At 25.2% G+C, this 11535-nt stretch overlaps 1 protein-coding gene across 1 annotated transcript in view; it reads right to left on the bottom strand.

Annotated features, from left to right (window-relative positions):
* The window catches only part of LOC126900083 (uncharacterized), a 64209-nt gene that overhangs the window by 10155 nt on the left and 42519 nt on the right, over window positions 1-11535 (bottom strand). Inside the window, exons 4-19 of the mRNA XM_050675533.1 lie at window positions 10683-10826; window positions 8679-8696; window positions 8522-8539; window positions 7903-7920; window positions 7430-7447; window positions 5860-5895; window positions 5780-5794; window positions 3846-3869; window positions 3260-3289; window positions 3024-3044; window positions 2706-2723; window positions 1910-1945; window positions 1817-1837; window positions 1573-1593; window positions 854-892; window positions 756-773 (exon numbers count right to left, since the gene is read on the bottom strand). Of these exons, the coding sequence (XP_050531490.1) occupies window positions 756-773; window positions 854-892; window positions 1573-1593; window positions 1817-1837; window positions 1910-1945; window positions 2706-2723; window positions 3024-3044; window positions 3260-3289; window positions 3846-3869; window positions 5780-5794; window positions 5860-5895; window positions 7430-7447; window positions 7903-7920; window positions 8522-8539; window positions 8679-8696; window positions 10683-10794 (463 nt within the window). The 5' untranslated portion in view covers window positions 10795-10826. The remainder of the gene's footprint in view (window positions 1-755; window positions 774-853; window positions 893-1572; window positions 1594-1816; window positions 1838-1909; window positions 1946-2705; window positions 2724-3023; window positions 3045-3259; window positions 3290-3845; window positions 3870-5779; window positions 5795-5859; window positions 5896-7429; window positions 7448-7902; window positions 7921-8521; window positions 8540-8678; window positions 8697-10682; window positions 10827-11535) is intronic.

Here is an 11535-nt window from a genome sequence, read left to right as displayed (position 1 = left end):
AAAGACAACGTTTTGTTTTTATATAATATTTCCAGTAATTTTGCTTGTATGGTTTTATACATATAATATTTCGAAGTGATCTGTCTAGTTTTTAATAAGTCATTTCAATATAAAAGAAAACTAAAAATATTAACATTCACTAATGTATGACAACTATTATCCTTTGGTAGAATCCTCTTTATTACCAAGATCGAGGTAATTTTTAAAAATATGGCGCTCATAGCTTTAACTAGATACGTTTTGTGATCTTTTACGTATCGTTGTTCCAATAAAAGCGGAAGTATTGGACAAATATAAACAAGACATAGTAAAACTAATAGATTCTCAGCTACGCACGGGGCTAAAAATATTAATTTTGGCCGGTCAAATATAAATTTCAGACCACTGTAACACACACACTATAGTGACGTTATATTAACGTCAGCACTGACATACGACACTCCGACTGGCTTAGGGTCGCACACTGTATATGACGTCATTTTGACGGACTTTGGAGAGGACACGCTGCTGTGTAACACTCGATTGGGACACATAGTGGGGTACTTAATCAGGACATTCGGTAGCGCACTTGGGGGTTTCACCGCCGTCTACTATAGTTCGTCTTGGGTTACCCCTTCACCTCTGTGTCATCACCACTGAAACACTCTCATTTTTATTTGACACCTTTGAGAGGCAGAACCCACCCTACACATTCTCCTAATAAAGGACAAAAACAGTTAATTTAAAAATATGTAATATTATTAACGTATAGTTACCCATATTTTTAAATTCAGCTATAGAAAAAAAAAAATGATGATAAATGAAATATTATTATTATTTAAAAATAAGATTCTATTTTTTTTTGAATTCATACCCAATACATCATCAGATAACGTATCGCCATCAGACATGCCTAGGGAAAAAATTTAGACAATTATTATTTTATAGGATTAATAATAGCAAAAAGACGAGTATTTCATCTAGCATTTTAACCGAACAAACAATTTAGTAAAATGGATTATTTTTAGTTCTTCGCCAGAAAAGAATAATGAATTTTATCTATTAAAATTTTAATGTATGTTTTCTAATTTTTTTTTATATAATTATTTTTTTATTAACCCATTAAGGGCCATAGCGGCCTCCCCCAAACGAGGAGGTTTCTTAACCATTTATACTCCAGGACAGGTCCCCGTCGCCGCAGAGTGGGATGGCGATCCAATTACCGAACTGATCTCTCGTTCGGCAAATGAAGCCGCCCGTGACCGAGTTTCGAACCTGAGGCAGTGCGCATCAAGCGCTGCCGCGTTACCGACTCAGTCACACCGTCCCGCATGTTTTCTAATATCAATTTTGATATTTATTTTTTTATTTTTAAATGATAAATCAACCATTGAAACTAGAATTATATTAAAAACAGAGCTAGCATGAGGTATATTTACAGCAGGAACCTTATATATATATATATGTATAAAACAGACGTTTTTGCACTTATTTGCTCTAAGATATTATTAGTGTTTTAGATATTTGGGTCAATTTTTGATCTTATTTATCTATATTAAATAATTAATTATTAATATTTATAATGAACTCTACCTGCTCCATTTTTATCGTTCACTACATAAAAAAATCATTAGATATTAACATTTTATTTCAATAGTGAATAAATAAATACCTAAAATTAATTAGGTATCAATTGATTGTTTAATATTATTTAATTGTTATTAATAACTTAAAACGTATAGATTAGAAACATATAACGAGAAAAATAATCTATAAGTAAATGGCAGCTATAAAAATAGTAAATTACATTTATTTTAACTTATTTTAGTTTACTTACATGACAACTCTAAAACCAATTCTGTATACATTTAATAAAATATTGTATAATCTAAACATATTTAAATGTATAAAAAATAAATTTTAAACTTACTTAATTCTTCGTCAAAAGTGTCATTTTCACGGGGATCTTTAAGAAAATTATTTTAAAAATTATAATTAACAAATTGAATACAGTAAGGTAGTATTTAAGAAATTGATTTTTAATATTTCGTTTGATTCACTTCAATCAAATTTATGAATGAATATTAATTTAATCACAAGATTACATATATTAAGTAATACTACCACTCATTTTTTTTGTTTTGTTTTTTTTTTTTTGTAAGCAAAAAGAATTATTGTATTGTTCATAATTCTTTTATTTGTTCTGTGGCTCTTGAAACTTCTTAAACATCTATTGTGCATATATATATATATTTGTTCTTTATGGTAGAAAGGTAAAGATGTTTCTTTTAAATACTATTTCGAAGCTTATTTTTTCCTAAAGTTTGACTCAATCGTTTATGTTATTTTATGGTTATTGTACTTAAAATGTATAATATCGTTTGAATTTTTTCTGGTTGTTCTGTACGCTAAAGATTTTAACATGCTAAGACGGAAAAAATGTGTTTTGAGACGTATAATTTTAGAAGAAGTCCAGCATTAATTTTTTTTAGCTAGTTTTGCATTTTATGTAGTGAAGGTTGATTTTTAAAAATATTAGTTGGATAGATTGAGCAAATTATGTTTTATATTGTGGGATGTTTGGAGTCAGCGAGCGTTTAATATAAAATCTACAAATTAGTATATCGCTACTTGTATTAAAAAATAGAATAGTATTATATGAAATATTTATAGTAATTTAAAAAAAAAAGCAAAAATTTAATTTTACGTAAAATGTATCAACTTACTTGCTCTACTTTCGTTTACTACACAAACAAAAAATAGATCATACAAGTTGAATTAAAAAACATTGATATATAAAATATTTAACTCAAATAATGTGCATAAGTTTTATCGATAAACCATCCCAATTAATTTCGATAAGACTTCATATTTTCCATGAAAAATATTATTTCGTTTTAATTGAAACTATTATTTAATGAATACAATCGATTTAGATTAAATTGATCTTTAAGAACCCCTTAATTTGTTATTAATTTCAAAAATTGAATCGATACTTCAAATATTGTTTTTTTATAGTAGGTAACTGACTTTTATTTACTTACATGACAGCTGTTTTACATACTCTTTAAAAATTTTAAAAGAAGTTTAATATGATAACATTTCTTTACTTTTTAATTATATCTAATGATTATTTATTAAAATAAAATCATCAAAATAATTATGGTCTTTAACCGAACCTAGAAGTCCTCATTTTTATATTATTAAACTTTTAGTTTAATTTATTATTTTAATAAAAAATCATTACATCAAAATATCTATCAAAAATTAAAGTACTTACCCAATTGAGCTTCAAAATCATCTTCATTTCCTGAGTTAAATTAAAGAAAATATTTTTTTTTATAAAATTATGTAGTTTATCTATGATATGTGTATCATATCAATTGATTACATTTACTTATTAAATATATTTATGACTTAAGACTTTTCTTTAGTGACAAAAAAATTATGAATTTATTAGAAGATGTTAAAACATGTGTGCTGATTTAACTTAGATGACTAAAGTATGTCAAAATATACTACTAAAAGCAATATTTTTAAAATTATAACCAATAAAAATATTACAATAGTAACCGATATTATATTAAGTAAGATTGAAGAATTTTTTCATTTTAGAAAATTTATTAAGTGATATATTAATGAATAGTTTTTTGGTGTCATTAGGTCAAATTTAAAATCTGACAATTAATTATAGATTAGAGGAGGGGAAATAATTATTACACACATAGAAAAATAAATTTGCATAGCACAAAAAATTGGTAGTAACATTGCTTAACTAAATAAGTACAATGTTATTGTCACACACGTAATTATCGTATAGTTTCAACTTTCATTATAAAAAAAAAAACAAATTTTAACAAACATACCGTTCGATAACATTGTCTCGTCCACTAAATAATCAAAAGTAAGTTATATAAGAATAATCTTAACGTTATTTAAACATTTAATAAAAATATAAATTTCCAAAAAAAATATATACATTTTTAAATTATATGCACCGCTTAATTTATAATAGCAATTTTCCACCAACATATAATTTTAAAAGCTTCAAGTATTTTTTTTAGATAATGATTCGAAACTTTCATGCATAAAATATTTCAAAAATAAAAAAATAGCGGGGTTTATTAAAAAAGAATAATATGTTGTATATCGTCAGCTTGAAGTGGATTATATTTGTAATTGTTCTTTTTAATTACTTTATTTTATTATTACCATTTATAATGTTTAGTTTCATGATTGTATTTTAATTACGATAATAATAAAATTGAATATATTGACTTTCATGTCATTAAATAAAATGAGATCTTATGATTGTTAAAGAAACAGTATTAATAAAATTTTAAAAAACAATTAATCTGTTGTACACTAAGCCGACGATATGTTTGTTTGTATTATTGGAATACAAAGTTTGTTCAGAAAATAACGGAAATTATTAAATTTCGCGAATTTGGAGAGTCCGATTACCAAAAAAATGTTTTCATAATGTTGGTGCACATGAAGTATGATAAAATTTACAGCTAGATTCATTGTTCACTTGGTCATTGGCAGCCGCTAAGGTTAAACGTGTTTTTATTAGCTAGCCAAGTGCGATTAAACTAAAGGTTATGCTAACTATGTCCTTTGATTTTAATGGCATAGCGCAACATGAATTCATACTACAAGGCCAATAAAGAGTATTACCTACAAGTTCAACACCGTTTGCATAAAACTATCCGAAAAAAATGCCAGCATAAAACAATTAAGGGCTGTTGCACCACGGTAATGTACCTGCTAATACTACATTGCTTGTTCGTGATATTTTTGGCCAAAAACAATAATGTAACAATTGTCCAAGTCTCCATATCGCCACTCGTGAGGCTTTTTTCTATTTCCAAAAATAAAGAAAACCTTAAAGGGTTGTAAAGTTGCACAAGTGCATAATATCTAATCAGGATTTTTTTTAAAGTGACAACGTTAATGTAGTCGAATAAATAAAAAATGAAAATTCCCGTTATTTTCTGAACACATCTCGTATTTTGCAATAGTGACTTATAAACTTTAATCCTAGCTCACTTGAGTACCTTTTATATTTATTTAATTTATACAGGGTGATTTTTCAACACTAGCCATACAATTCTCTTAAAATATTGTATTGTTATTTATTATTTTTAGCTACATATGTCATTTCATTTATCTGTTATATAAAAATTTTTTGATTGATCGTTTATATCTTATAGGGGTGTCAGTTTTATTTTTTAAATGGAAACATACATACTTAAATAGCTTTTAAAATATAAAATGGTCTAATTAAGAAAATAATTAGTCGATAAAAACTTTTATAAGATATTGTAATTTTCATATCTATGCGAAAGGAAGAGTACGACTGGGAAATGACAATGATAAAAAAAGCTGCACCCGCTTCTTACCTCCAGGCATTACTTTAAATCGTTAAATCATATCTAAAATACTGGCCCAAAACTTGTTATCGATCAATTATTTTCTTTATTATATTATTTTATATTTTATAAGCTAGGTAAATATATATAATGCAATTTTAAATGAAGTTGGCACTCCTATGAGATATAATGTATGGACTCAAAAATTATTTTATAACATATAAATAGAAATGTAACTAACAAAAATAAAAAAAAAATTTCCAATAAGTATTAATAGAATCACTTTGTATATGTATCAATTTTTACCTACTCATTAAGTATTAAAAATGAATAAATATAATTTATTAAAATTATTATTTATTATTTCCATAACCGTAGACTTAAAAATTTTGTCATAACATCTTTCTTCAAATAATGTAATTTACCTGAGTATGTCTCATCTGCGAAAAAAAAATTTAATCGTTAAAAATTATTAATCCCTTATTTACTAAATTGTTATACTAACGTAATTCGCTGAAGTCGTCATCATCATCAACGTGAACTAATTAAAACAAAAACATGAGAATAAAATATTATAATATATTTTATTTTGTTTGGCCTAACATTTTAAAACAGTTTTTTTAAAGAACACACTTAAGAACAAAACCTTTTTAAAACATAAATAAACTATTTAAAACATCCTATAATAGAAAATCCTTAAATGGTTAAGTGGAGTGACGTATAAGTTGGATAAGTGGATAAAATGAGAGATAATTGACTTGGATGGTTTTGCCGTAATATGATCACATATAATGCTCTTATCTCAGTTTCTATAGTTAACATTAACTGCCAACTTGATATTAGGGAATTTATACATTAACACATAACAATACTAACAGAAGGGCAAACTGAACATATAAATATTTTTAGATATTCGCGGTCATACATACAAGCTAAACAGCAATTGACTCTTTGCGATCCTCGCGAGCACTCAGATGCTTACATATTATCATTATTTCAGCTCAACTTAATATAACTCGGCATAACCCGACGAGTGTGTGTGTCACAACCAGCTCCCTGTTGGATTAACAACATCTCTAAGTCTCCAGCTGATTGTATTATTAGTTAGCTTATACAATAAACTATATCGTTATTTAATCGAGAGTGTTATATATATTATTGTAGTGTGACCCTTTGTAGTTCCTCTAAGAGCCTATATATTAAATAGGGCACCTCAGTACCTATGGTAGATACATCCTAGCCAGCTATCCTTCGTAGGTCCCTTAGGCTACTGTTGACGAGCACTCAAGCATAGTTACCTGAGAAGCGACCTATCATCTTCTTAAAGCTCTTTCCAGTTCCCTTGCTCGTCCCATCCTTGAGTACAGCTCTATACTCTGGGATACAACATTCGCTAACGTAATGACGATTGTCGAAAGGGTTCAGAGAAATTATTTACGTCTTTGTTCTCACAAGTTTAATATCACTTATCCTTCGCTCGATTATTCTCCAGTCTTCCAAAAACTTTCTATTTTAGTTTTATCGCAGATATGAAATCAATATTACTTTTCTCTTCTCTCTTTTACATGGTAATGTTTAATTTTCCTGAGCTTTTTCATATATGTTTAAAAGTCCCCTATATTCTACATATTATTCTGCCCTTTTTATTATTTTAAATTACTCTACAACACTACTTTCTAATTCTATAATTATCTGTCTTATAAAGGCCACAAATGCAAATTCCTCTTTTAGTTTTTAATAATTACTTCTTTAATTTATTACTGCTCATTTTTTTTGTTATATAAAAATTATCTATTATGTAAACATTAAAAATGTATTATAGTTATATTTAATATTACATGTATCGCATAATTTGAGCTTGTTCCATAAATAAATAAATATAGTCTATGGTCTATTCATTCAATATCTAACATAATATCATATATAATCTAACACAATATGTGTATCAAAAATTTCATATAATAATTATACCAAAATTATTTTTGGAAACATTTTAATTATATATTCTATTAATATAAAACTAGTTAAGTTTAATTTATATAAAAAAAGTTTTAAAATATGAACAATAAACATACCTGGATTTGTCTGGGGAACTGATTGATTAAAAAAAATACATACACAATTAATATTGTTTTACTCAATTGGAATATTATATCCAGAAAAAATAAATTGAATATTATTTTATATTTAATTAAATATTCACATATATTGTGAATTCAAAAGAAAAAATATATACAGGACCATAATTAACTAAAATTTTAAAGTCAAGTATGTATGTAAGTATGTATTATTAAAATAAAAAACATTTGAGTTATAAGGAAATGATTATAAATTATATTTTTATTATAATATTATTGTTAGAAATGATTACAGTAGTAAGAAATAAGAACTATAGTTCAAATACACTAACCTACTTAAAAATTTTATGAAATTCAAAACTTAAAATTTAGAATGCATTTTTCATACAAAACCTTCATATTTTGTTAATATTAAACTGGTAAATTTCATTTATATTACAAACTTTTAAAAAAATAAACAATAAACATACCTGAATTTGTCTGTGGAACTGATTGATTAAAAAAATACAGACACAATTAATATTGTTTTACTCAATTGGAATATCATTATCAGAAATAAATAAATTTAATAGTAATTTATATTTAATTAAATATTCACATATGTAGTGAATTCAAAAGAAAAAAGAAAAATATACATGATCATAATTAACTAACATTAAAAAACAAGTATGTAGAATTATAAGCAGTGATCTAATATTTTTATTATTATAAATACATTAGCTATGATGAATCTTATTATGGACTTTTTATCTGTATCCCTTTTGATAAAAGTGGTTAAATTAGACTGTCAGTATAAGAAAGTCGTATTTCAAAAAAAGATATTTCAATATAAAGACATTCAAGATTTAACTTCCCATAAATGTTTTAATGTTTATTTTTACAGATTTCATTTCATAATATGCTTTGGGAATATTTCTTACTATAGTAGAACTACAGTTCAAAGACACTAACCTCCTTAAAAATTTTATTAAATTCAAAACTTATAATTTAGCATGCAATTTTCATAGACAACCTTCATATACTGTTAATATTAAACTGGTAAATTTCATTTATATTACAAACTTTTTAAAAAATGAACAATAAACATACCTGGATTTGTCTGGGGAACTGATTGATTAAAAAAAATACATACACAATTAATATTGTTTTACTCAATTGGAATATTATATCCAGAAAAAATAAATTGGATATTATTTTATATTTCATTTATATTACAAACTTTTAAAAAAATAAACAATAAACATACCTGAATTTTTCTGTGGAACTGATTGATTAAAAAAATACATACACAATTAATATTGTTTTACTCAATTGGAATATCATTATCAGAAATAAATAAATTTAATAGTAATTTATATTTAATTAAATATGCATATATGTTGTGAATTCAAAAGAAAAATATACATGATCATAATTAACTATAATGTTTTGCAAATATAACTTATAGTAGTGAGAATTACTTTGCTAGTGCATGATGCCAACATTTAAAATACACTAACTCAAAATTTTATGTAATTCCAATTGTAAAATATAAAAATTCAAAAATGAAATTTTATTATATTAGCAAGAATTACATTTATAAAATTATTAATTTATCTAATTATTAAAAATTACATAAATAAAAATTGAAATTTTTTCGTTACTTATAGGAAGATCAATCAGTGATTAAAAATTTGTTCAAGTTTACGCATAATTTCAATACCTATCCTGGTGTTGATCTAAGATTATGGACCAATTAGAGCGCATCATCAAAGAAAATAATATAGTAATTTCGATCATTTAAATATACATGAATAGATTATGATTAGATTGTACAGTGCATAGCTGTTTACTACAAAATTAGTTATGTTTTGATGTAACAATAAAATATTTTGTGTACCGTTAATAATGAACATTTAATATTAATTATTAATATGAAAATTATGTTTTAATCATTATAATCATACATAACATATTTTGTTGTTTAAACTACAATAATGCATATTTCAGTTTCAATTGTTTTTCAGCATGATTAAAAAATAAATTTTAATTATACTTGTTTTAATACAAGAGGTCATTATATATTTATAACTAATAATTGAAGTATAAGTATTTCAAAAAAATTTAGTAAAAAAAATGTATAACTCTTATTTTTTCATGAAAATTTCCTTTTTTTAAATTTTAAGATTCACACGTATAAGCGACGACTTTCTATAAAAAATATTAGAAACTAAAAAAATTCCATCACTTAATTAAATTTTCGATCTTTTTGATCTACCAAATAGTGATGAACATTTTTGACCAAATATTATAGAACTTATTTATTTCATTAAAGAATAAATTTCTAGATGGTGTCATCTTAATAAAAAAAAAAATATATTTTGTAGTTAAACGCCGCCCGAATGAGAAGATGCTATAAAATTTTTCATACAAAAATTGTAAGTAATATCCGATTTTCGAGAAAATAATTAAACTAATAAATTTTTTTATTTTCATCACAAACATGAACGTTTATTAGGAGTAGCATGAAGGGTTATGCCACCTAGAAAATATTTAATCTTATTAAAAGGGTTCTTTGATATAATTAATTGTTAACATTTTTAATTGTTGATTATATATGAGTTATGTTATTTTAATTGTTACGCGTGTAATGATGCAAAGTGATCAGATTAATGCACATCATTATTCTAACGTATTCTTTCTCCCACCTAAGTATAAACATTTTCATGATTCTTGAAATACTAGTTAAAAATTATAATCAACCAGGTTACATAATTGTATAATACATTAATCTATTTAAACTAATAAAATATGTATGTTGGAATTTCAAAAAATAAAGCTTGAACCCTTAGATAAGGGATTGACCGAAAAAACATTTGTTTACTCATAAATCAATAAATAAATAGTATTATACCGAGCAACAAAAAATAATTCCGCAAAATTATTATTATTTTAGAAAAAATCTAGAGTTAACAATTAATTAATAACTCTGTACATAATAGCACATATTTATTTAACTTGTATCATCTTCATCTAATTAGTCACTATTCCAACTATTTGGGATTGGCTTTACTTTACGATTTAACAGGTTTTTATATCGGCGTTGACCTGGCACAATCCTGGATTTTATTAAATAAGCGCCCACAATCAGTGGGTTTTGCATAAATTGACCATATTTTTTGGTCTATTTATGTTATTTTATTATTGTCTCTAAAACAACGTCAAGTATGATATTTTAATTATAGTATATGTGTAAACGCAGGCAACTTACCTTTTACAACTTTATTATCACATAAACATATTTTCTCCATGTCTACCATATCACTATAACATTCTGCACAATACTCTTGTGGGCAAAAATTACATTTTACTGGATTTATCATTGTAGTATTTTTACAGCCTTCATGTATACAACCTAAATAACCATAAAAATTTATTTCATTTTTTAATACTTATTGTCAAAACAAATAAAATTTCATTCTAAACTTATTAATGCATGTACTATTTGCAGTATATATAGCCACATGGCAAAGTGCTCATACACCAGCACGAGCTGTAACCACCTGTGCTACATACCTACATTATTCTGTAATAGGTTTGTTTGTAAATTTTTTTTCTATCGTTTTAAAAATGGTGGTTTCCAATTAAGAAAATTAAAGATGGTTTTTTAGGTTTTTCCTGAAGAGATGAACAAATTAAATTTTATATAACTGTAGTTTTTTGAACTAAATATTTTTTTNTTAAATCTATACTGGACCCTACTATGCAATGTCTCCACTATGCCGCGACCCCACTGTGCTACCGTTTTTTTTTATAAAAATTAAAAATTCTCATAGTTTCTAAAAAATGAAGTGTCTTATCCTTAATCTGTCACTCTTTATATATATTGTGATTGTTTAACTATGATTCATGCAATTTTTTTTTTAAATATAAAACATAATATAGATTTTTCTTGTATAACGTGTATTGTATGCATGAAAGATATAAACATCATCATCATTATTTATTAAAGGCAGTGCTTTGTCATTGAAGCCACTCCTCACTGTTTGACGCCAAATTTTTCAGTGAAACAATAGACGCACAGTTCATGAGTTTCATGATATTTTCAAAATATTGTTTCTTTG

Source organism: Daktulosphaira vitifoliae, unplaced genomic scaffold, assembly GCF_025091365.1.
Source record: "Daktulosphaira vitifoliae isolate Bord-2020 unplaced genomic scaffold, ASM2509136v1 Scaffold_2, whole genome shotgun sequence".
NCBI lineage: Eukaryota > Metazoa > Arthropoda > Insecta > Hemiptera > Phylloxeridae > Daktulosphaira > Daktulosphaira vitifoliae.
This window is presented reverse-complemented; position numbering and strand designations above follow the sequence as displayed.